This window comes from Nicotiana tabacum, chromosome 9, assembly GCF_000715075.1.
Source record: "Nicotiana tabacum cultivar K326 chromosome 9, ASM71507v2, whole genome shotgun sequence".
Taxonomy (NCBI): Eukaryota; Viridiplantae; Streptophyta; class Magnoliopsida; order Solanales; family Solanaceae; genus Nicotiana; species Nicotiana tabacum.
Window position 1 is genome coordinate 80595118 of NC_134088.1, and position 26641 is coordinate 80621758.

The 26641-nt window shown below is 37.1% G+C and overlaps 1 protein-coding gene and 1 long non-coding RNA gene across 2 annotated transcripts; both read left to right on the top strand.

Moving 5' to 3' along the window:
- Positions 1–611: 611 nt before the first annotated feature.
- On the top strand, positions 612–2984 carry LOC142164376 (uncharacterized). Its single transcript, XR_012695153.1, has 3 exons — positions 612–753; positions 1377–1440; positions 2208–2984. It is a non-coding gene; the product is annotated as an uncharacterized LOC142164376 (long non-coding RNA).
- Positions 2985–18055: 15071 nt separating this feature from the next.
- Positions 18056–24881, top strand: LOC107793772 (65-kDa microtubule-associated protein 6). The gene is made up of 12 exons (XM_016616210.2): positions 18056–19070; positions 19901–20104; positions 21012–21275; positions 21412–21627; positions 21699–21854; positions 22377–22536; positions 22620–22771; positions 22959–23046; positions 23125–23198; positions 23281–23355; positions 23599–23951; positions 24485–24881. Exons 1-11 carry the CDS (start codon positions 18954–18956, stop codon positions 23932–23934), a joined length of 1842 nt encoding a protein of 613 aa, XP_016471696.1. The 5' UTR covers positions 18056–18953; the 3' UTR covers positions 23935–23951; positions 24485–24881.
- The last annotated feature ends 1760 nt before the right edge of the window (positions 24882–26641 follow it).

Genomic DNA, 26641 nt, shown 5'->3' on the forward strand with positions numbered 1-26641 from the left:
AGTTGTGGCTTATCCTCTGGCACTTCCTCCTGAGTTGTCATTTATTCATCCAGTATTTCATGTCTCAATGCTAAGAAAATGTATATCAGACTCATCCCAGGTGATTGGAGCACCGACTATACCGCTCGATGAGAAGTTATCTTACGAGGAGGAGCCGATGGCTATTGTTGATAGACAAGTAAGAAAACTACGGTCAAAAGAAATATTGTTTGTGAAAGTCTTATGGAGAAATCACTCTGTTGAAGAAGCAACATGGAAAATAGAAGATATTATGCGAGTCAAGTATCCTCATTTATTTCAGTCTACAGGTACGTACCTGAGCTAAATTCGGGGACCGAATTTCATAAGGTGGGAAAAATATAATACTCCTCATTACAAAAAAAGGAAGTAATTAATAATAATAATAATAATAATAATAATAATAATAATAATAACAATAATAATAATAATAATAATAATAATAATAATAATAATAATAATAATAATAATAATAATAATAATAATAATAATAATAATAATAATAATAATAATATTAATAAACAAAACAAATAAAAAAAAAGATAAGTAAACTAAAAGGGTCGAAGCCCATCTGCCAAAAGAAAAGAAATGGGAAAAAGGGGGTTGGCTGCTACGTCGAATCAGAAGCTTCAGGAACGTCGAAAAACAAAATTTCAAAAGAAGAAGAAGAAGAAGAAGGAGGAGGAGGCTGGAACCAAACTTTGAGAAATTTTAAATACGCACCGGTTCTTACGGGTAATACTCGAATTTCTCATTTGGGTTCTTTTCTTATGGTAATTCTTTTTTTTTCAGTTCATATATTTGAAGGGTTTCACAAGGTATAAGAAATTTAATACCAATAAGAGTTATTCTAGGCAAATTATACAATTGGAAGTTGGTCAATGTTACTGTAGGATAAATTCACTTGGAAAAAGAAGGGCATTGATGTATTTGTACTTAAACTAATTTCATTATATATGATCTTTGATAGGTGTAAATTAAGTTAGGGTGCAAGGATTAAGTTTTGGTGTTTAACTGTATTGCAATAACAATATCAAATTTGGGTTTGAATGTGGCAAGTCTAGTATTTAGTACAAAAGATAAGTACCAATTAAGAAGGAATATTATGGACAGTAAGGTTATTTCAGTTTCAATTTATGCACACGATTAAGAAAATTGAGCAGTACAGAGAATAAACCATATAAATACCTTTTTATTTAAAAAATTTTGAACTAATTTAAATTACTCATAGCATGGGTAAATATAATTCGGTAAATTGATGATAAAATATAAAATTCGGAGGATTGGGTATTCTAAATTAGTGATGGATTAAGCATAAATGAGGCAATTAACATGAGATCGATATTATGTAATTATAGATTGATTGGAGGAAGTTGTACGAATTGCTCGAGGTGAAGCATTTGGTATTTCGGCACGAATACTGTGAGTAGTAATCTTACCACAATTTGTGTTTTCATAACTTGCATGATTTACACTTGATTTTTAATATGAATATGTTATCGATTATTTTGAGTTGCACGTGGGACAAGTCTTTTACTCGATATGATACCGAAATAATTATTTGAGATGATTACCGTTGTTTTAAATATTCTTTTTGTCACTAGATATGTTTTACCGTTACTTGAATTTACCTCTTATCGAAATGAAATTACATAATTTGATAAGAACCGAAATGCCCTATATTGTTTTAAAATATTTTTCTATGAGAATATACGGATACAAAGACAAGTATAAATGGGAGTAAACTTTGAAGGATCCCGTAGCTAACGGCGAGTTCGTTAGACCTGGTGCACCTTGTAATTACCGTTACAGCTCTCGCTAGTGGGAAGGTAGAACTAGCATACCGTTACCGATTTCCCTCGAGTAGGGACTACCGTTATATTTGACTTCTTGCGAAGAAGTCCACAGTTATACCGATTACATGATCCGTTCATTGAAACCTCCCAAATGTGAATATTGATATTATACAGTGGTTACCGAACTTATTACTGATTTGTTAATTGTATTATACTACAAGAAAAGCATGATGAGACTGAAAATTATTTATTGTTTCTGAAAAGGGCATTTTTATGTTATTTTCTGTTTGAGATACTAGCATGTTTTCTGACTTATCCCCAATAAAAACGGTTGTGGTTAAGTGTTATTACTCACTGAGATAACGACTCATTTCCCGCTAATGTTTTTTACAGAGACAGCAGTTGACACGGTCGAGGATTTCGTTAATTAGAGCTCACAGGTTGACAGTTCTTGGTGAGCCTCTCACTTGTTCGCGTGGGCGGAGATTTTATTTATTGTTATGGTCTTTCTTTGAACTCTTAGAGTCTCTCCATAGTCAATATTTTGTGTCATGAGTATTCTTTTGTTATTATAGTCTTATGTTGAGTATCGTTCTTTATTATCAAAGTTGGAGATAAATTAGTATTTCTGGTTGTTAGTGGGTTGATTAGTAATTCTGGAGACTTGTTTTGATTAATTGATAAGTTGTCGATTGTTTGGTTTGATATTAGGATGGTTGGTTGTTGATTTTGAGACAGGAAAAATTTTTGGATAGTCCAAAAACAGGAGAAACTCTGCCCAATTTTCTGTAAAATACCGATAAAGCTTACTTGGGAGCACTTGCTCCTAAGTGTCGGTCACGATCCTAAATTAGGTTGTGACACTCTTGAACAAGCAATTTGGATTGGTCGTGAAGTGCAGATATGATTCAAAAGAAAGCAGCTGCGTCATGAGATGTTGATTTGATTTGTCTAAGAAATTTGGAGGTTAGCATTACCCCTTTGAATGTAAACTTTTTATATGTTCCTATTTAAGTTCATATCTCTAGGAAAAAAGAAAAACAAAAGTTCATATCACATTGCTAGTTTGTTATGTTTTCTACTTCGCCCAAGCTGGATTGTAAATAAGCCTATAAAATTCTTTAGAGACAATATTTTCTTTTTCCAGTTATAATGTAGTTTGTTTTCAAAGGTAAGAACATTCTTTCCACACCTTTAAGCTTTTAAACTTCAAGGTAATAGCGTAGAGTGACATTTTTTAAGTTTTGAAAATCCCTCTAACTTTATACTTTCCGATTTAGATGTCCTTATAGTCATAGAAATTTCATGGTATATTTAATACCACAAGTTCTAAATATACTCTGATATGTGCTAACAGCCCTTTTTCAAAACTAACTTTATATCCAATCAAACACCGTCATATAAAATGCAATGCAAAGAATATGTGAATAATGAGATAAAAATGCAATCACCACCTGAAGTATTAAGATAATGTTGATAGATGGAGAATCATATGCTTTTTGGCTTAAATAATATAGTTTTCTTTTCTTTTCTATTGCTATCTGATGATTTAACATGAGCATTTGTGTAAAGTTTGGCACTTTACAAAAAGGAAAAGCAAGACAATTACAGCATCCAATCACCAAATATTCACTTTATGCAAACTATGCATGAGTAATAAAATTAAAAAGTAAAGCAGAAAAAAGCGACATAAAATAGGAGATGTACTTAAAAAGTAGTAGTAAGAATAAGTTCCAGCGACATAAAATAGGAGATGTACTTAAAAAGTAGTAGTAAGAATAAGTTCCAGCGACATAAAATAGGAGATGCCATGCAAAGCTGGCTGTAGTTACAAGTTTCCAATTACCATAAGTAGGAAACAAATATTTTCGATTGAGAATTTTACATTGTATAGCCGTCCATCCAAAAAGCATATATGTAATATATGTATAATTGGTGCATCATTTATGTTATATTAAGTAGCCAGTGTAAATATAATTAAATATATAACATTTTTGTCTACAAGATACTTCTTTTATCCCAATTAATTTAGTGATACACTTTCCTTGAGATGTGTAGCTAGAGTTTAATGGTTTAGATCTTCGTCGTTCTGTCGGATCTTAGATAGGAAATTTGGCAGTTGATATCGACATTATCATTAGTTTATAATACTCAATTTTATGAAACAATATCTGATTTGCTAATACTATTAATCTTTAAAATATTTTCAAGAGTACTTTTTATTAAGTATACCTCAAATTAGGAAAATATCTTTTTTAAATAAACCATCTTCTAAGAAAATATTTTGCTTAAAATTGACTTTATCATGCCAAACACAACGTATTATTTCTTGTAATAGGCAGTGATAAACTTACAAATAATTTTCGGAAAGATTAATGATGAGCTTTAAAACCCGAGTTAAACTATTAATATAATACCCTGTTTCAAATATAATGACCCGATTATTTTTTAGAAATAAAACAATTTATATTTGTGAATAATATTTCCAAACTACTTTTAAATGTCTTAACTATAATATTTCTTGGTTTACGCTTGTTTCATGTAATTTTATTTCAAACAAGTAAAAAGAATTATATAGATACAAAAATATAAATTATTTATCTATCAAAATTTACGATTTTAATTTATTATTCTTTTACATGAAAATCTCAACAGTATCGCTGATCATCATCAATATCTCAGCAGATTTCTGACGGATTTTCGATTGATTTAGTGCTCGGAAAAATGATGGTCGTAAAATATTTGTGACTGAATCGATCGAACACTTCAGACCATTTTGGTCGCAATAGGAAATTGTGCAATTGAACGGATAAAATTGAAGTTTACGATTGTTTTGGTCGGTACTTTTGTGAGCGATTCTGTCGAACAATTAATAATAAAACAATAATTTAATAAATAATGTTCCGACCGATTTGGTTGGTACTTTAAATAAATATTTGTTATTTTATTTAATATTTTCGACCGTATCCGTCGGAACTTGAAAAATTAATAATATAATTAATTAAATATTTCAACCACTTCAGTCACAAAACTGAGAATTTTTAGGTCCAGTTTTCAACCACAGTGGTCGAAAATCAGTCGTAAATTTAGGTAAAATACAACAGAATTCTGATGTATTTTAAGCCACAACCCCTCCCAAATTAAACAACCAATAAACAGCAGCCAATAACACAAATTCCCAATCAATAGAACCAAAAACATCAAGTATCATATTATTTTAAACATAACAAAAACATTTAACAAGTGTAAATCCTATTAAACCACATCAAAATGTAAAGTTTTCAATCAAAATGACATGCAACCACGTCTAAAACGAACAAAGTTTTGCGACAACCAGTCAAGTCTAAATATCCTACTAGACATTCCAAATTACTACCGATACTCATCGGTTTCAGACTCCTCATTGTTAGATTCTTCCATTGTACGTTGGTTTTCATGCTTTTCCATGAATGTTCGCATCATACTTATTATTTATTGAGCATTGTTCCATTATTGAGACAATTCATTGATTTGAGTTCGCATATTCTCAATTTCTTCGGGGTGAAATAGAAGGACCACTAAATAATGTGGCTGGACGACTAGACGACGGATACACTCCAAGTCCGTAGACTCTACCTTTATTTATTTTCATGAGAAATTCAAAACAAATATAGTTAAATGAGCAAGAGAAGAAACATACAACTTGTGCATAATAATATTAAAATGAATATAACTAAAAAATTATATACCTTTATTTACTCCACCGACTATCTGTGTCCATATCGAAATCATATATTCGGGCATCGGTTGAGAATCAGGCTGAGTTTGTTGGCATTCCTCCATTCCCGGGATATTCGAAACTTATTATTTTGGTTCTACAACCCATTGTGGCGTAACAGGACTCTAACCAATCCATGTCCATGATTACATCAAAGCCTACCATCTCCAATTCTACTAAGTCTGCTACAATAAGGCGATGATACACTTTGACTAGACATCCCCTATAGATACATTAGGCTATAACTGATTCTCCAACTTGAGTGGACACTTCAAAGGTTTCACACAATTTTTCTAGTTCTATCGCAAATTTCTTAGCAATATATGGGGTTACATAAGATAGGATGGATCACGGATCCATAAAAGCGTAAACATAAAAGGTGAAAAATGTTAGCATACCTGTGACAATATCTCCACGAGCCTCTGTATCCTGACGGACTGCCAGCGCATACAAGCGGTTCCGACCACATCCCATATTATCGGACTTTCCTGCACCACGCCCTTGTTGGGCCTGAGAGTTCTGAGGGGCTACTGAATTAGTGGACTGACCTACATTGCCTTCATTATTCTACCTTGCTGATGGACAATCCCTCAAGAAGTGGCCCTGCTGACCGCACCCAAAGCAACTATTTGTTCCTGAATGACACACCCCTGGGTGCCTTTTACCACACGTGTTGCAAAAACCAGGGACTATGTAGTCCACCCTAGCATGTGACTGTGAGCCTACTACTCTGAAATCCTAGTTTTTCTTGTTAAACTTGGACCTCTGAACTAGTGCACTAGTTGACGATGGAGCAGGTCCTAATTTTGATTTCCTGAAGAACTAGCGATTGTCACCTGCTTGAGATCCCCCATGGCTGAAATTTCCTGGAGACTTAGCTCTCTTGCTGAATTCTCTATCCTTCTCTCTCTATAGCAGATCTTCTTCCTTCAACCTGTCTTCGTTTCCTTGAACAAAGGCAACCATCTTAGTATTGGTCATGTCATTGTTCTGTGCAGCTATATTAGCATCAACAAACAAATCATCTGAAAGCCCCAACACAAACCTTCTAACCCCTAGCCCTCATATCACGTACTATTTCCAGAGCATACTCTGCCAGAGAGATATACTTGAGGTAGTACTCATTCACACTCATCTCATTCTGTTTGAGTCTCTAAAACTCTAAAGCATTAACTTCCAAGACCTTAATGGGTAGAAAATGCTCGAGAAACGCATCTACAAACTCTTTCCAAGTCGCAGGAGTCGCATCTTCCCCTCTGGACTCTTCCCATGTTTCATATCAAGTGTTAGCAACATCCTTCAGCTAGTATGCAGCAAGCTCTGCTGCCTCAATATCTATAGCATGCATCACTCAAAATATCTTTTGAACATCATCAATGAAGTTTTGCGGATCCTCATCCTTTTTGGACCCTGTGAAAATTGGAGGTTTCATGTTGAAGAATTACCTGGACCTGGAAATACTTGTTTCATCAACAGCACTTGCTCCCTGCCTTTGAGCCTGAGTAGCAACAATCTGGGTGAGCAATTGGATAGTTCCCCTAACATTCATGTCTGAAGCACTGGGCACTAAGCCCGATGCAACTCCCTGGGCCGGAGTGTCCTCCTCCTGAGTACCATTAGCCGTAGCCCCCTGGCTAGTAGTTGAGGCCCTCTTAGTGTACTTTTGTTTTGCAAGCATTTTTTTGAAATACGCAATTTGCACGAGTTAGAAGGATTCCTGAAAGCATAGCTCTAACTGCACGATCTAAAGTATGAAAGAAATGAAACAATCCTAGATGTCTTGGTGGTCGACTATTTAAATGTATGGCGCGCACACACATATAAAAGTGACCCCACTGGATACGACTTCATAGACTCCCTATGACTCTTGAACCTGGCTCTGATACCAAGCTTTTTCACGCCCCGAACTATGGCCTGGGCGTAACACGGCACTCGGTGCCTAACTGCATGTGACCGCGCGAACCAACTGGATGGCTGGATCAACATGTGGTATAATTGTAAGCTGAATATAAACAAGCAACTTGCTGATCTAATAAAGAGTCTGACTGAAATATCATAAATGCGAAAAATACTAAAAGGTCTGCAAGGATAAATGAGTAACCGACAAGGCTAACACATAAAAACCTACTAATATCTGATTGACTGGGCTATAGTCTACGAAACCTCTAAAGAATACTGAAATGCTAATTGTTTACAGGGACAAGGTCACCGGTATACCTTATTAACTGAAATATTATAAAGACTGAAAAAAAGAGGGATAGTGCCCCGAAAGATTAGGGCTCACCAATAGCTGATACGAGATGTCCTAGCAAGCAGAGTCATCAAACTATAAATTGTTACCTGCATCGCGAGATGCAGGCCCTAAGCAAAAAAGGGACGTCAGTATATTTGAATTGTACTGGTATGTAAAACAACTAAAAGAAAGAACTGTAAATATTGAAACTGAAACTAAACTGATAACTGAGAATTGATAAGGAAGTAAGGATATGAATACTCCCTCTTTTGAATGATGAACCACCTGTTTATATGAATATTAAACCGCGGCCTCATGCCCAATATATATATGTGCACAAACTGCGGCATCGGGCCTAAGTATACGTATACATAACTACGGCCTCAGGCCCAAAAAGGTATAAAACATCAACTGCGGCATCAAGCCCAAAGATGCACAAAGCATAAACTGCATCCTCAGGCCCAAATATAGGTGTTCAACATTCAGGGATTTAAAATCAGTAAATGAGAATGATACTGCAATGCATGATACTGAAATACTGAATCATATTGAGTTACATGATACAAGAATGATTGGGACATATATTCATAATAAACTGATTTGTCATAACTGAGGCTTATAAGATATTGAATGAATTATGAACTATGCCATCTAGAGAATAGAAGTTCTACAATCATTCATGGAACTGAGGCATAATTGCTTTCTGAGGAATTCGTAATAGTCATAAAGAATGAGACGTAGGGAGAATCATAAACATTCCCAAACGTAGAGAGTTAGCCTCACATATCTTAACTTCCTGCTCTTGAGCATAATACAAAGTTTGTCATCCCTTTCAACTTTAATCTATAGCAATACAAGTCAAAGGAAATCCATATTAGCAATAATACTCATATTTTGGTCACTTAGGCATTCTATCAAATACTTGGTGGGTATAAAGCTTCATAACCCTTATTAATGATATTTCTACACCCAACAACCCATTCTCTTGATTCTAGATGAATTCTAAAATCTCAAATGGTTATAATCAGCATCATTCTTCATCACCCATAAGATAAACAACACCTTTAACCAATAATCAACAATCAACAACCCAAACCTATAACCGTTCATGATTTTCTGTCAAACCCATGAACTCTTATATCATAAACTAGAGTCTATAATAATTAATCTAATACTATAATCAAGTAGAGGGTGAAGATATTACCTTTTTGACGTTCAATCCTCTTGAATTCGAGTTCTATAGTTTCTTTTCTCAACAATGATGTCCCAATCGAATATATAATGATTTGAAGAGTTTACCCATGTTAATAAGGTATTGAATAATTGAAATTAACTTAGAATCACCGTTAGAACTCACCTTGGATGGTGGAGGTACCTTGGGGAGGTTAGGTTCTTGAGAGCTTCCCTTTCTAGAGCAAGTTTTTGTGTTTTGGGGTGTGGGGGACGAAGTAGGGCTTTTAAAATGACCCCCCGTGTGTGCTCCAGCACACCTGAAGGCCCAACCACGCACATGAACGTGCATCAGGGTAGTAACAGTGCCACAAGTGCATGGCCACGCATGGGACCATCCGAGCACGCACCTGGGAGCGCATACTGCGCATTGTTCAGTAAAATACACATAACGTTTTGCACAAATATCCGTTTGAGTTCCCTAATATATCATTGGAAATCTATTTCAAAGGGCTAGAACTTTTGTGTTTTGAGTTTTCCCAAATTCCTTACAAATATTCACGAAATTCTGCTGGACGATAAACCTTTCGTAAACTTAGTCGATTTTATCTAATCTTATACACCTCACTCTCCTTCTTGATTCTAAAACAACTGTTTCCACCCATACTCATCCTGATAGAACTTCACATGTCTAAAATATAATAATACTACTCATTTAACACGTTCACACCTAAGCCGAATTTACGGAGTGCTACACTGGTACAGATGAACCCTGAACTAATGGAGCACGAGATGAACTCTGAGCTAGGAAGGCACTGAGAGATGACTGACCCGGACGAGCACTGTATGGACCATGGCTAGATGATGAATCGGACGATCCATTTGAGCGGGCATATAAGGACGACCCCTGCTATGGTGGGACTGCCCTCCAGAAGAAGCACCGCTGAAACAACCCGAACCATGAGACCTCTTGTCCTCTCTTTCCTCACGCTCCTGACTACGGACGTGCTATAGCCTCCTAGAAATATCAACCACCTCGTCGAACCTAGCAACTGATGCAATCTCCAGAGTCATGATGAAGCACAGTCCATAGTTGAGGCCATCAATGAACCTCATAATCCTCTCCCTCTCTATGGGAACCGACCAAATCGTGTGACGAGATAACTCTAAATATCTCATCTCATACTGGGTCATGGACATACCCTCCTGGAGTAGCTGCTCAAACTACCTACGCAACTCCTCCATGTGGGTCTGTGGAACAAACTTCTCTAAGAAGAGAACTAAGAACTCACGCCACGTAAGTGGTGCAGCGCCGGCTGGCCAGCTCAACTCACAGTCCTCCAATCATCTGAAGGCTACCCCCGACAGTTGAAAAGTAGTAAATGAGACTCCACTGGTCTCTAGAATACCCGTCGTACAAAGGATCCGCTGGTTTCGGTCTATCAAATCCTAAGCATCTTCCGATCAACCCTACTGAATGATGTAGGCCTGAGCCTCCTAAACCGCTCTAGCCTGTTATGCTCCTCGTCACTCATAGGTGTACCAACCGAGGCTTAAGCCGTTGCAATCGGCTGGGCTGGTAGTATCTCCGATGTCTGAAGCCCTTGAACTACTTTCTCTGGAGAACGGGTAGCAGGAGTCTGAGCACCTCCTCCGGTCTGAGAAGTGGCTGGTGCGACCGGAACTGAAACCGCCTAAGCAAGGCTAGTGCATACAGTCAATATCTAGGCTAGAGCCTCATGAAGGCTTGGAATTACAATGGGCACAACTGGTGTCTATCATAGTACTAGGTAAGCCAAAAATCATAATATAACTAACTTGTAAGTCAAACCAACTTGTCATGACCCAAATCTCAACATGTCGTGATGGCGTCTATCATAGTACTAGGTAAGCCAAAAATCATAATATAACTACGCATTTTAATTTAAAAGCATGATATATCGAATTTAACAATGAAAATTTCATAAATAATCGAAAGGAATAGCTGCGACTCTGTCACGCCCCAAACTCGGGGAGCGAGACTGGCACTCAACCGAGAGAACCCGACCGAGCAAGCCTATTAGATTTCCTTCTACCCAAACTCATCCATGAATAAAGAGGAGATGTACTCCATTAATCAATCACTGAAAAGATTTTATTAACAACTTCCTTTTTCATTCCAATTAGCATCTTAATTCATAATTTCAAAAATATTACTAGTTTATAGAATTAATGAAAAACATGATTTCCAAATACCAACATTTCTAGTTCAATTCCCAATATCAACCACAATCCACAACCTGTCTACGGAGCCTCTAAATATGACACAAGAACAGTATGGAAGTGCCGACAACAAGGCCCCTGCTATACCTCAAGACACAAAGTGTAAAATCAAGTGACATCGGGCCCGGAATAGAATAGGGCTAACCAAAACCTGCTGAATAGGGAGTAACTGCTAACGAGGACCAAAGTTGCACCGCTGATGAATCACCGGCATCCATTAAAGATGCAACGCCCCCGGCAAAAGGGACGTTAGTATTGTTACGCAGCGCCTTCCTGAAGTTCCTTGGAAGGGCGACGTAAGGCTAAGCAACCGATGTCAGTGTGGTTGCTATGCGCCAACTGAGGTCCTCGCCATATGCTAGACTAGATTGTCAGTGCGGTACGGGAAAACCAATGTCGTGAGCAATTGAGCAGCGGAAAATGAGCAATTGATGATGAAAGCTGATGATTGTATTGATGATGATGAAAGCTATTACAAGATGCAATGCAGTGTCAGGGTGGGAGAGACACCAGTACAGAGAATTGTTTGAATGCTTGAATGTTTGAATGCTTTGGTCCCCCTTAATAATGCTTAAAAAAAAAACCAAAGTTACATGAGTTGACCTAAGAAAGTTGTAGAAGCACACTTAAAATGAATGAAGTAAAACTACTCTATAATTACAATGAAAAGGACTTAGTCTTCTATGGAAGCAAGTCCGATGGCAGCAACTTTGTCTTGAGCATCAGGGTCTGTGCGCGCATTGCTGTGGGCGCACGCGACACTATTTGGATCTGCCAGCGGTGGGGCGCTGGTGCTTGGCATTATCGATGCGCGCGGCACTGATGGCATTTGCCAGCCGCTGGGCGCTGGAACTGATTATCGGTGGGGCGACAGAGGCACATGCTCGCTTGTCACTTGGAGATGCCGAGACCACAGGGCCGACCGTGGCGCTAGGCGTTGGGAGGCTTACCGGGACGCCACGGGGCTCGTCCAAGAAGTCATGGGTCGATGATGGAAAGCATCCCATGGAAGTACTTATGGAATAGTACTAGTGTGTAAAGCTAACTGTCTTCTTTCAAAATAGAATACCAATGAAAGAAGGGGAAATCCATAGAAACAACAAGTCACAATCAATGATATTCAAATACCAAGTTAAACTATGAAGATAACACTGGGAAAGGATAATCAAATTATGATGATAATATTATTTTTGGTTAGGAAATATTTAGCACTGATATATCACTGTTCACAATACCAATGTTCACAATATCAGTGTTCACAATACCGATGGTCACAATACCAATGTTCACAATACCGATGGTCACAATACCAATGTTCAAAATACTGATGTTCACAATACTAATGTTCACAATACCGATGTTCATAATACCAATGCCACCGTACTTTTAGCACGGAGCCAACGGACCCTTGCTCGCATGGTTGAACCCAAGCCATGCTCACAAGTCGGCACATGATGCACCTAAGATAGGTGCATCAAGTATCCAACCGGCATGGAGGTCTCCTTCCAATATTTTGGCAGTCGGCGGGGTAGGCCGTCCCACACATCGAGCCTTCAGCGCCAATTTGGTGCCCAACGCTAGCCCGAAGGCATCGTGTCATCCATAGAGTTCCCTAACTCCTATGGATACCTAGGACACTCCTTTGAGTCATCCAGGTAGGCCCTTGAGATTCCCCCTCAAGGTAGCTCATTTGATACGGCTTGGTGGCAACACGTATGGAGGAGGCAGGTCGGCGCTTTCATCACTTATACCCCCTTATATATGCTTAAAATTATGAAGCCCAAGTTACCTGAGTAGACAGATCTACATCAGACAATCAGAAGAGCCTTTTCTCACCAGCTCTTGGCCAAAGTCACAACCCCAAAGTGCGGGTTGTGACATCCTCCCACACTCATTATGTCATCATCCGCGATGACACATCATGGCCTACGACATCCCAGAGTCTGCCACCTCAGGTATGTATTTTGCGGCTCCCTTGGTCCTGTGGGTTGGACTTCCTCGAAGTCCTTTCTCAAAAGGATTCGTGCCCCATGCACTTCTCCCCCAAGTATCTTCCAAGCATGCCTTTGCACTTCACCTCCTTTCGGTGTTCACATGGAAAGTGCCTCCGCACTTGCACCCTCCGGTGTCTAACTTTGTGATTGACCCACACTAGTCAATCACATCATGACCCTCACGGCCTTCATGTTCGTCTGAATCTTCCCATTCAAGGTAAGCACATCAACGTGCTCTTTGGTGCGTCTCTAGTAGCTCAATCGCTCACATAGCCTCTAAACGCCCTCTGGCATAGCTCCCGTAGCCTTTCACTCCCGTAGCTTTTCCTTGCCCTCAGTACCTTTGAATATATGTTGGCTTCCGGACTCACAACTTCACCCTTATGCCTCTTTCATAGGCGGGATCCTCCCACACTCAATGTGGAGGATACTTCTTAGCGTTGTCGTCCCACTTGGCATTCGGCCAGCTCTTGGGACGACTCTTGGTGAGTACTACATTCTCAAAGTCATAGCATCGCCGTATTCCCGAACAAAGCTCTTTGTCTTCCAACTGTCACTTCTTGAGCAAGTACCCAATGCTCCCGGTAGTAGGTTACTACTCGCCCTATAGTCAGGTACTCTCTTGGTCTTTCTAGCACGGCTTCCCGGTCTGGTTGTGCCACACACTTAGACTCTCAACGGTCCCCGATCATTCGGCGTACTACTTTCCAAAATGATGACACATTCTAACTTGGATATCCGCCCAATTCTGAAGCTTCTCTATTTCCTAGACTTCATTTCCTTACCTTGGTAATGCCCTCAGGCAGTCCAAAAGTCTATCCCATAGGAAAGACACTCAACTGATGCGTTGCACGCATCCTTGGCAAGATCTCCGCTGTGATCATGCCCAATGTTTATAGTTCATGGCTCCCATTCTGTGCAATATGGTTACACGACCTGGCAAACATAGCCTTCTCTTGACCATCCGACTCATCGGTATATCACCTCATTCAATAGCACCCTAGACTTTCGAAAGAAAAATGGAATCACCCATTTCTTTCTTCGACCAGTAGTATCGGGTTCTCGATCTCTGGTGGCATATGAACATCAATCTCTGCTTTTACATGATCTCCGCTCTGACATCCAAAATGTACTCGCCATCTCCACATTTGCCTTGATATTGTGCCATGGCATAGTATGGCCTTAATCAGCTCTGATACCACATGTCACAGGTCGATTCCCTTACGCTCGCCAGCGGCACCTAATTGCCCATGCGGCTCTTGCAGTTCCCCTCGCTGCAGGCCAGCCTTCGTCCTATCCCAGGTTTTCAAGCACGATCTTGTGCCTGTTGGTGGAGCTCGCCCATGAGGCTCGCCCCAACTTGTGCCGTCCGTAGGATTTATAAGCACTTTGCCCTAGACATGTCGTGGTGCTTCTCATCGTATGATCATAATCCATGCGCGCCCTAGGGGTTGGCTTAAGACATGTCTTGTCCCTCGCCCAAGACTGAGCATCATTCTCGTGCGCACAGCCTAATCCTCAAGCTTGGCACTCGCCTAGTGCATCCGCAACTAACTCGTGCTTCGCCCGAGTAAGGAAACCTTTAGTCCTTGGCCATTGTCATGCGCGTCTTTCGTGCCATGCCCATACATAGCCCTCGTGACACACTTCCATCCCGAATAGTGCAGTGTCGCCCCATAACTGCACGTTTAGTCCAACGGCTCCCTGCTCGCATGGTTGAACCCAAGCCATGCTCACAAATCGACACATGATGCCCCTAAGATAGGTGAATCAAGTATCCAATCGGCACGAAGGTCTCCTTCCAACATTTCGGCAAGCCGTCCCACACATCGAGCCTCCAGCGCCACTTTGGTGCCCAACGCCAGTCCGAAGGCGTCGCGTCGTCTATAGAGTTCCCTAACTCGTATGGATACCTAGGACACTCCTTTGAGTCATCCAGGAAGGCCCTTGAGGTTCCCCTCAAGGTAGCTCATTTGATACGGCTTGGTGGCAGTACGTATAGGGGAGGGAGGTCGGAGCTTTCATCACCTATACCCCCTTATATATGCTTAAAATTAAAAAGTCCAAGTTACCTGAATAGACAGATCTACGTCATACAATCAGAAGAGCCTTTTCTCTCCAGTTCTTGGCCGAAGTCACAACCCCAAAGTGCGGGTTGTGACACTACATCTTTTCATGTTGGAACATGCAAAATATTTGACATAATTCTATTTAATAATATTTTTTCTTACTACATTTCTATTTTAATAATATTGTTATATGATTTTTATAACTATCAAGAATTGAAATTTCTTAATAATTTAAGTTTAAACTTTTTCAACAACTTTTCAACATTATTATAATATTAAGTCAAATAGCAAAGTAGTTGTAGACTAATATCATTTCTTCTTTTTGGTCCTAGCGTACACTTCTTAACAGCTGCGTCACTGCTGGACTACTGTCAGAAAGAACCTTGGATATCACGCGCTTGTTCGCACGTGAAGCTCACAGTTTAATTTGAGTTATTGAGATCTGTAGAGCACCAGAATTTAAGGAGAGGGATGTGCCTTCCTAAATTTTTCATGTTGGAAATTGGAGTGCATCTGTTAATATTTCACATGGTTTATATCATTGGCTTGAGAAGGAAAATATTAAATAAGAATAAGCTTTGAAAGAAACCAATCATTCTTTAATGATATGATCTACTACTTGGTATTTTAATCATTAGAATTATTTGTTATTTTTTGCACAATGTTAGTGTGGTCAATTTGCAATGCATTTTTTGAATGTCTGATCAGTATATACATCAAGTTTTTGTCCATTAAAATTATCTAATATATTTTGTTTATATTGAAATTTATATAAACTTTGATCTCTCGTGTTCTAGTGAAACTTTATTGCATGATATATCATACTCTTGCGTGCCTGCTAATTGTAATTATTATGATTATCCAATTTTATAATTTTAAGAAGGAATTTCTTTCTAAATATATCTACTCATTGAAATTGAGAATTTAATTTATAATAATTACTTTGTCCGTCTCACTTTATGTGGTGGAGTTCGAATTCTAAAAGTCAAATGAGTTTTCTTTAACTGCGATTTTTTCATATGCCTCTTAAATATTTTGAATTGTTAATTATTATGCATTATAGTACTTTATACATAGTTTTCAAATATATAAATTTTATTTCAAAAAAACTTAAATATTCTATATCCGAATTCACAGTCAAAATTAAAAGTTTAACTATCGAAATTGCCCGCAACATAAATTGGGACGGATGAAGTAGTTATTATGACAAAACTTATAATAAGTCAACATAAATGAGACAAAATACCCATAACCACACAAATTCGATGGCTAATATGGATCGTTATTGTTTCAAAAATCTACAATTTCCAAAAGTGCATGAAAATTTTAGCAATAATTGACCAGACCGAAAGCAAAATATCCTACAGGCCAAAGTTAAAATAATGGCGGCAAGTTTGCTATTGGCGGCTCACATTAGTTTTACTGTTGGTGAGGAGCATTTCTAGTTTGGTTTAGTGATTGTTTATGCGGACATATGTGTAATTTAAGGAATTTTTATTTTGAAAAGTTAGTAGTTTGCTCTAAAGACAAATTACCGAAGAGTAGTGAATGAAATGTGATCAAAACAGTATTTTAAAAGGTGTGAGTCGAGGCTTGCTGCTTAACACAAGGTGAGGTTAAGCCCTGAGATATGGAGTATAAGCTTTATGATCGTTAATGCTTTCAATATAAAAATTAATAAAATAGTAAAATAACCACAAAGAATATACAAAGTACATTAAAAAGTTTAAGAAAATTAAAAACTCACAAAAATAAAATATCGAGCATTTTTTTAATATAAATATAGACAATGCAATAGTTATAGAGTTTCTATAAGATAAAAATCAACTATAACTTCTTATAGTCTTTCAAACAGATAACAATATTTTAAAAAATATTATCAAATCCTCTAAAATTTAATAATCAATAAACTCCATCATTAATGTAATTTAAAATATTACTCCTTATGAGTAAATATGAAATTGCTTTCAAATAGCAAAATAGTAAGAATTTGATAATTTTAAGAGACATAAAACTAAAATATAAATACCTATAGTAAGTAAATATGTAAATTTTGGCTATTCAAATGATATTCATTCGCCAATGTTCTCAATTAGTAAATATGCAATATTATGACTCATTATTTTGAGTTATTCTCAATCTTTATATTTCTATGGATGAATAAAACTTTAATCATTCATTTGTTAAAGAAATTTGAGTGTCAACAATGCTAATTAGGGAATTTGATGCATGATTTGTGCTAGGAACTATTAGGCGAGCCCCGAGTCTGAAGAGCATTAGGCTTGTTTTAGGCGCACAACCGAGCGCCTGGGGTGTAAGTCTCACAAAACTAAGTTTCACATGTGAGCCTTGGAGTGTTTTGATAATACCCCTATCCGAGACGAGTCCCAAGAAAGCTTTTTAAAACACTAGATCAAAGTAACATAAGTATGAAAAAGAACTAGCATACAATCGACCAAATTAGTCTGAGATTGAAATGTAATTATTGTAATATTGTATAGGTTAAAGGTATGAAACTTATCCAGAGTGTTTATGCTAAACCGTACTAATTTATTAGAGTTAAGTGATAAGTCAAGGTAAAAATGTGTATTAATTAATTATATTTTAATGATAATCATACTTGTGAAGATATATATCATGTATATTCAATTGCAGTGTGACATAAGTTTTACCTGTTAGCAATCTGCTCAAACCCACATAAAGGAGTTACAGTATGTCATCAGTTAAGTAACGTAGTTTAGTTACAATGAATACTCAGAATTTCAATGTAGCAAAATAAATACACATAATTAATATAATCGACTTCGATTTGTTTGTCATTGAAGTAGTAGTTAATTATTTATTTGTAATATAATATATACGTTTCTAAAGTTTCCAAGCTGGGTTTTCCTGCCGTTGAAGCATGTTCACTGTTCTAAAATTCTATTTCCAGAGATAGAATTAGAAAGTGAACCATTGAACCAACCAACATTGAAACCTGAGCTAACGAGCGGGGATCCATTTGTATTGACGCATTTTATACTGACCTCAAAAGAGCTTGCTTTCTTTCTTCTTAATTCCTCAGTCAGTAATTCTTTTGTGTCCCTAAGTTATTGTTGCTGTTGTCCTCTTCTCTGTACCTAACTTCCTTTTCTTTCCTCTTTTCTCATTTCACTCCACTTTCTTATTAACTCTTCCACATTTCTTGTTTTCCTTTTCCTAAAGAAAACGGCAAGAAACGAAGTTCCAAAGGAAAGCAACATCGTATTGTCCTTTATTATAGTTGGTGGCTTGGTGGGTATGGCCTAATTTTAGCTTTTCTGGTGCGAGGAAGCAATTTTTTAGTTTTATTTTTGGTTTGTAATACGTTCCTTTACGTGTAGATTCTTTGTCTTTTAAGTATATATGAGTATGTCTTTTTAGGTGATAATGACATCCTCTACTGAATTATACGAATGGTTTTATCTAAACTAAAGTGAGTTTTAGATGATTGGTCCATTCATTGTTGATTGACAAGACTGAGGATAGAAGTACTCAGTACCACTTTCTATTCTCTTTCTCCTTTGCTACTATAACTATTAGCAGTTGGCTTTATATTCTGCTGTTCATATTAGCTTTCTTAAGGGGCAACTTCTGAAAGAGTCAACTTTTCTTGAGCTTTTGTGTGGTTTGGAAATGAGAAAGAGAGAGGAATATCATCATTTATCATCAGAAGATATGCTGGCTTTTGCAAGTCCTTGTTGCAGTGTCCATACGACTTCTACTTGCCACACTTTAGTTAGAGAACTTCAGGTAGTACTTAATTACTTCCCCTTTTTGTCTTCACTTTACTGCTTTGGGGCTTTGTTTGTTTCATTGGGGAATTTGGTCATTTATTGAGGGAATGTTCTGTTTGCTGGAGTCTTATTAACAATTCTTGATTTTTTATTTCTGTATATATCAAATTTCTTGCTTAAATCTGGACAAATTTCTGGGTTTTGGAATAGCTTTTGACAGTGAATAAATTGAAATAAAGTTTGGACTTGAGCATAATCAATTACTTTTTGCACTACAATTTATGGTTTGGCGGCTGGGATAGGTGTTGTTACTATCATGGTAGCTCAATTGAGTTGGAATAGTTCCCCTTTGTACTATTTTAGTTAAATCGAAATCACGTACTCCGTTTGTATGTGGTAAGATGGTGTATCAGAAGAGTTCTGATGGTGAGCAAGTTAATACTTTCATTGTATGATTTATGTTGAGTAATTAGTCGAGAGATTAGGATGTTCTCTAATTTTTCTCTCTCATATGAATCTCCTAAGTAATTTGAGATGAGGATTAATTGATTGGTGGATTAATTGTAGTTAGAAGTAAGAATCTTCATTTGCTAAATACAAGTTTGTGTTTCTGTATGTTTCTTAGTTTGACTTCCTCATCAATTAATTAGTTATGTGATTAATGTCCAATGTTTTCTCTATTTATAAATTTTATTTTGGATTTCTTGCATGGAATTTGTTGATTATTGAGCAGGGAGTTAGAAGGGGAAATGCAATTAGTAGTATTCCAATATGAATTTAGTCTATCAAGTTTGAAGTCTATGCAAAGAACCAATCTTTATTTGACTGTATATATGTGATGTCCAGCAAATATGGAAGGATATTGGAGAGACTGAGGCGGATAAAGACCGTATGATTTTAGAGCTGGAGAGAGAGTGTTTGGAAGTATACCGAAGAAAAGTTGAAGAAGCTGCCAATGCAAAATCATGCCTTCATCATTCTGTTGCTGCTAAAGAAGCCGAGATTGCAACCTTAATGGCTGCTCTTGGTCAACTCAATATTAATTCACTGGTAATGAACACTTCTGCTGCTGTTGGAGGAATTTTAGAATATCTTACCCCCTTTTAGGTTTACATTTTTCTGTTCCCTTAATCTACTCGTACTGCTTTCTCTTTAAGATAAAGGGATTCTGCTAAAAGTCTTGAATAGATTGAAGGTTTCTATGGTAATATATGAACTTCTACAAAATGTTAGTTTACAGACAGTTTCTTTTCGGTCACATACTAGTCATCCTCTTAGCTTTATGGGGTTGTCTCGGAAGCTTGATTGGCTCTTCTTTTGGCTGGAATTAGATACCGGATTAAAAATTTCTTAAGAACTAGAATAGATTGATGGAATTCAGTTCAATGTCACTGCACCACGTGATATTGATAAGGAATCAGAAACTGTTCTTTTGTCCTTGTAGTTATTTTGGTGTCTTTAGGGATGTGAGCACCGAGCTTGATTGTTTCAACTTATGATCTTTTAATGCATGTCATTATAGTCTATTTCATAGTTGAAAGCTTGTCGCTCATATATGATGAAGAAATAACGGCTTTACTTGCATTATGGAATATCTACTATGCTAAATGCAGTCCTATTTACTTATGATTGATTAGTGCACTGGTTTTACGCCTGTACCTCAGTGCTAAACCTGCTTATGGCATTGCAGACATCGTTATATATGTTCCAGGTTGCATTACTTGCGTTTAAATTGTAAATATTTTCGCTAACCTACTTATCATTGAAATAGAATATTTTGTTATAGTTTATTTTCCTCTTTTTTGTGCCTCTTCCCAGTTGGTTAGATGTAACTAATACTACTTATCAATTCCTTTTGCAAGTTTTCTTTTGGAGAAGTCCATTTTGATACTTTTAAAGTCAAGCAAACATCATTCTTACACTAATGCTTGAAAAACATGCTTTCTCAACTCAACAGATACAGCCAGAGAAGAAGTCAGCGTCATTGAAAGAGCAACTGGCATTAATTACACCACTTGTGGATGATTTAAGAGTTAAGAAAGATGAAAGAGTTAAACAGTTTGCAGATATAAAGACACAAATTGACAAGATAACTAGTGAGCTTTCTGGGTATTCTAATATCGTCAATGCTGTGAGTTCCTTAAATCTGGAAGATCACGACTTGTCACTGAGAAACCTCTCTGAATACCAATCTCATCTTCGTGCTCTTCAAAAGGAGAAGGTATGCATGGATTGACTTCCATTTTGACATGGAACAATATGTCGTGCTTAACCATCATGAGTGTTGTACTTTTGTTTAACCATTGAGTATGATTATTATAGCAAATTAACTGACAAATAATCTTTTCTGCCTGCAGTCGGAGCGGATCCAAAAAGTTGTGGACTGTGTAAATGAGGTGCACTCTTTGTGTGGTGTGCTAGGGGTGGATTTTGACAAAACTGTGAGTGATGTGCATCCAAGCTTGTACGAAACAAGCCTTGGACAATCCACTAACATCAGCACAAACGCATTGGAAAGTCTAGACCAGGCCATCTTCAGACTGAAGACAGAAAGAAAAGTTCGATATCAAAAGGTATTGCTTACTTCTGTCTTCTTTTAGCTTTTTCGTCTTTACCCATAATTTTAATGTCATCGCTGATGCAGCTAAAAGATGTTTCTGGATTGTTGTTTGAGCTTTGGGCGTTGATGGATACAACCAGAGAAGAGAAGGGTAAGTTATCGAGGATCACTTCCATTCTTCGTCTTTCTGAGTCAGACGTTACAGAACCAGGTGCTCTTTCATTGGAGGTTATTCATCAGGTTTGTGATCATTTACCTATCTTTTAAAGTATTTCTTGCCTTGCTCGCTACTTCTCATTGTTATTTCCCTTGAATGAGTCAACACCAACAATAAGGTAAATCATTAATTAATGTTGCATAAAGACGGTACACCTCATCAGGAGCGGATCCACCTTGCGACCTACGGGTTCACGTGAACCCAGTAGCTTTTGTTCAAACAGTGTAAATGTGTTCGAAAAATTCACTAAATATCTATACATATTTGAATGTGAACCCCGTTACTATTGAAAATTTACTCGAGGTCGTTGCAGGAACCCCCCACAAGCATTAAATCCTGGATCCGCCTCTGGTGACCTCATATGAAACTAGTGAAGCAGAGGGTTAATGTATTAGCCCATCGGACTGATTTCTCATAACCATAGACCTGTGACTGAAATTTATCCATACCTACTCAATAAACCCGTTATGACTACTTGTAGTGAACAATATTTCAGGCTGTAGAGAAGATTAATTTTGTCTGTGACATTATACTGATTTTAATAGGTATCAACAGAAGTTGAGAGGCTAACCAAATTGAAAGCAAGTAGGATGAAAGAGTTGGTCCTGAAAAGGAGGGCTGAGCTGGAGGACATATGCAACAAAAACCATATTGAACCTGATCCAAGTACTTCAGCCGATAAATCTAATGCAATGATCGACTCTGGTAAGACATCAAATCTTGGATACATAAAGCTGTATTCTTCTAAGACGTCCGTGCACAGCAATAAGTCCAATCTTTATTTGAAGGTCTTGTGGACCCCTGTGAACTGCTGGCAAATATTGAAGCACAAATAAACAAAGCAAAGGATGAAGCTTTAAGTCGAAGAGATATAATGGATAGAATAGAGTGGTGGCTTTCTGCTTGTGAGGAGGAAAATTGGCTTGAAGATTATAACCAGGTATAAATTGAATGATCTCATGTGGGCTAATGACATGCATAGCTTATCATAGATCTCCATTTACTACTGACTAGCGTCCAGTTACTCTAGCTTTTCTTATGCTGGGACTGTATTACATTACTTATCAAATAAAATAGTTGTAGATTTATTTTGTCCAACGTTTGAGTAGCTCCTTTTCTATTATCAGGATTATAGACGTTACAGTGGTGGAAGAGGTGCTCACATAAACTTAAAGCGGGCTGAACAAGCTAGAATTAAAGTGACTAAGATTCCAGGTAATTTACTCTTGGCTTCCTTTTCATTTTATCTCGGATAGTCTGTGAAAAACTGAAATCAAACGCATTTGTTTTCAGTTGTTGTTAACACATTGATTAATAAGACACTAGCTTGGGAAGATGAGAAACAGAAATTGTTTCTTTACGATGGGGTGAGTTCTCCTGCAGCTACAAGTTTCCAGATCTTCTCTTTTGTTTGTACTGTTTTCCAAATGAAATGGTTTTTATGTGTAGGTGAGATTGGTGTTGATATTGGAGGATTACAAAATGGTTAGACAGCAGAAAGAAGAGGCAAAGAAACGGGCTCGGGTAAAGTCAAATATTCTCATCTATTACTAAATGTCAATTAGTGTATGAAAAAGTAGCACATTGCAAGTTAGGAGAATGCATCTATAGAAGTCACATGAATTAATTTGTCGCATGTAATTTGTCCTTCTAGTATACAGCTTTTTATATGTATTTTGATCAAGTTCAAAGATGAAGAAAGAGAATCTAACTCTTTTGGTATTTGAAAGCAGAAATGTTTGACCTTCATATTATCTTGTTGTTCAGGATCAGAAGAAACTCCAAGATATGCTGCTCTCAGAGAAGGGAACTGTATATGGTTCCAAACCTAGTCCAAGAAGAAGCAGCAGCTTTAATAAGGCAAATGGTTACCATGCAAATGGAAATGGATCTGTGACACCCTCACCACGCAGGAGCTCGATTCCTTGTGCAACTCCAGACCTTTTAACTCCGCGTTCCAACTCAATGAGACAGAATGGTTATTTCAAGGAAATGAGAAGGCTTTCTACTGCCCCTCTCAACTTTGTGGCTATGGCTAAAGAAGACACTGTGTCTTTCTCTTCTATTTCTGGTTCCGAGCCAGAATCTCCACCTCAACGCTGAACTCACAAATTAAGTTGGTATGTCTGTCCTGCTTATTATTTTCATTTAATTTGGAATTCAGTGTCATTTCAGTTCTAGAATTTTGAATATAAGAATCACTTTCTTGAAAAGGTCACTCCATCCTCTCATGATATATATATTTTTTAAACTCAAGTATTTCAGTTTTTACTTGTGAATTCATTAGCTGAAATAGAGGGGGAGAAAACCATCCAACTATTCTTTTACTATCCTCTTGTTATAACCAAGAGGTTGTGAGTTCGAGTCACCCCAAGAGCAAGGTGGGGAGTTCTTGGAGGGAGGGAGCCGAGGTTCTATCGGAAACAGCCTCTCTATCCCAGGGTAGGGGTAAGGTCTGCGTACACCTACCCTCCCCAGACCCCACTAGTGGGATTATACTGGATTGTTGTTGTTGTTGTTGTTGTTGTTATCATCCTTGTTTTTGCTGCTTATTACTTGAACGTACATATTTCAAATACTGTTGTTTCACCTTTCACATTGTCCTTTTTCAGCTTTATATTTCCTGCACTTAACAGTATAATTCTCTTTACAGCGAGATGACCGTCAATTTTTCCACAGTATCTATATCCCAGGCCACATTCAGAAGAATACACCAAAATTTGTGAATACTGAAGGGAAGGTACACTAGTGTGTTGTTGTGTTGTATTAGGCAATTCTAGAGCAATGAGTAACTTTTTGAGGAACCCCTTGTGCATGTTGATGGGTGCCAAAAGATCACTGACCAATGTGTACTTGGAACGGATTTCTTGTTTGATCGTTTACCTTGTACATATATTTTCTTTGGATTGTTTATTTTAGGATTTCCATACGCTAGATCCCAGTAAGAGCTTGTTTCATGTTACATTGTTGCACTACTCTAATTACCCAATGTAATAACAAACAAAAAAAGGAAAAAAATTCATGTTACGTTGTTGCATTTCACATTTGAATGGGCTTGTTCTTTTTTCTGGCAACCTAATGTTAGATTATCACATTGTAGATTGTAACCATGGGCATAATGTGGGGACGTTGGTATCTAGTGGTTCTATTTGGTACCTTAAAGAGACAAAATCGTGAAGAATTTTCCAGTCTTGAGTTCACATTTCAGTGACTATCTCTGAGATTTTAAAGAGAGTTTTGCCAACTCAAAATAGATAGAAGTGATGTTGTTTTGATGTAACTGTGGGCTCATGTGGATCCCCCCATATTAAATAAATATTTGGTCGTACCTATGAATTTGTAACGTAGAACCGTAGAAGTAGACAAATTAGCCAGGCTGTGGAAATGATTTTTCCAACATCATTCAAGGATCTTGCCACCTTGATCCTCTACTTTTGTGGCCAGCTCAACACACATTATAAGATATCATAAAAATACAAATTGCTTTCATATTACTATTAATTTTAAATGATGAACGTCTTTAAGGGAAACTATTATGAAGATGATGATGATTATTATTTTAATAAATATGCTAAAATTATTGAACAACAACAATATTATATTATGAATAATCAAAAAACAATTAAATAATGACTAGTTGGTATTGTATAATTATATTTATGTGTACTATTTGACATTCCTAGCTTCCAATAAGATTGTGACTACGTAATTTGATAGTTGGAAGATGCCATTATTTTAAATGTATTTATTCTTTAGCCAGTACTTAATAAATTTTTACCCGCCGGACAAAAATATCCCTGTGCTAGACATATATGATGTGTAAATATTAAGGACATGGTATCCTTAACTTCATGAATATTGTGTAAATATTTAGGACAAAGTGTCTTGTATTTGCACCTTCTGCTGCTAAACTTTAGGACATCATGTCCTTAACTTCACATGTGCAGTATAAATGTTTAGGACATGGTGTCCTTAACTTCATGTGTGCGATGTAAATGTTAACATAATATCATTAACTTGTATTTGCAACTTCGGTTGTTAAACTTTAGGACATCATGTCCTTAACTTCATATGTATAGTGTAAATGTTAAGGACATGGTGTCCTTAACTTCATGTATGCAATGTAAATGTTAAAGACATAATGTCCTTAACTTGTATTTGCACATCCTGTTATTAAACTTTAAGATATCATGTCCTTAACTTCATATGTGCAGTGTAAATGTTAAGGACGTGGTGTCCTTAACTTCATGTGTTCATTGTAAATGTTAAGGACATAGTGTCCTTAACTTCATGAGTGATGTGTAAATATTAAGGACAAAGTGTCATATATTTGCACCTTCTGCTGATAAACTTTAGGACGTCATGTCCTTAACTTCATATGTGCAGTGTAAATGTTAAGGACATGATGCCCATAACTTCATATGTATAGTGTAAATATTAAGGACATGGTGTCCTTAACTTCACGCGTGCAATGTAAATGTTAAATACATAGTGTTTTTAACTTCATAAGTGATGTGTAAATATTAAGGACATGGTGTCCTTAACTTCATATGTGCAGTGTAAATGTTAAGGATATGGTGTCCTTAACTTCATGTATGCAATGTAAATATTAAGGACATAGCAGTGTAAATGTTAAGGATATGGTGTCCTTAACTTCATGTGTGCAATGTAAATATTAAGGACATAGTGTCCTTAACTTAATGAGTGATGTATAAATATAAGGACATAGTGTCCTTAGCTTCATATGTGTTGTGTAAATGTTAAGGACATGGTGTCCTCAACTTCATGTGTGCAATATAAATGTTAAAGA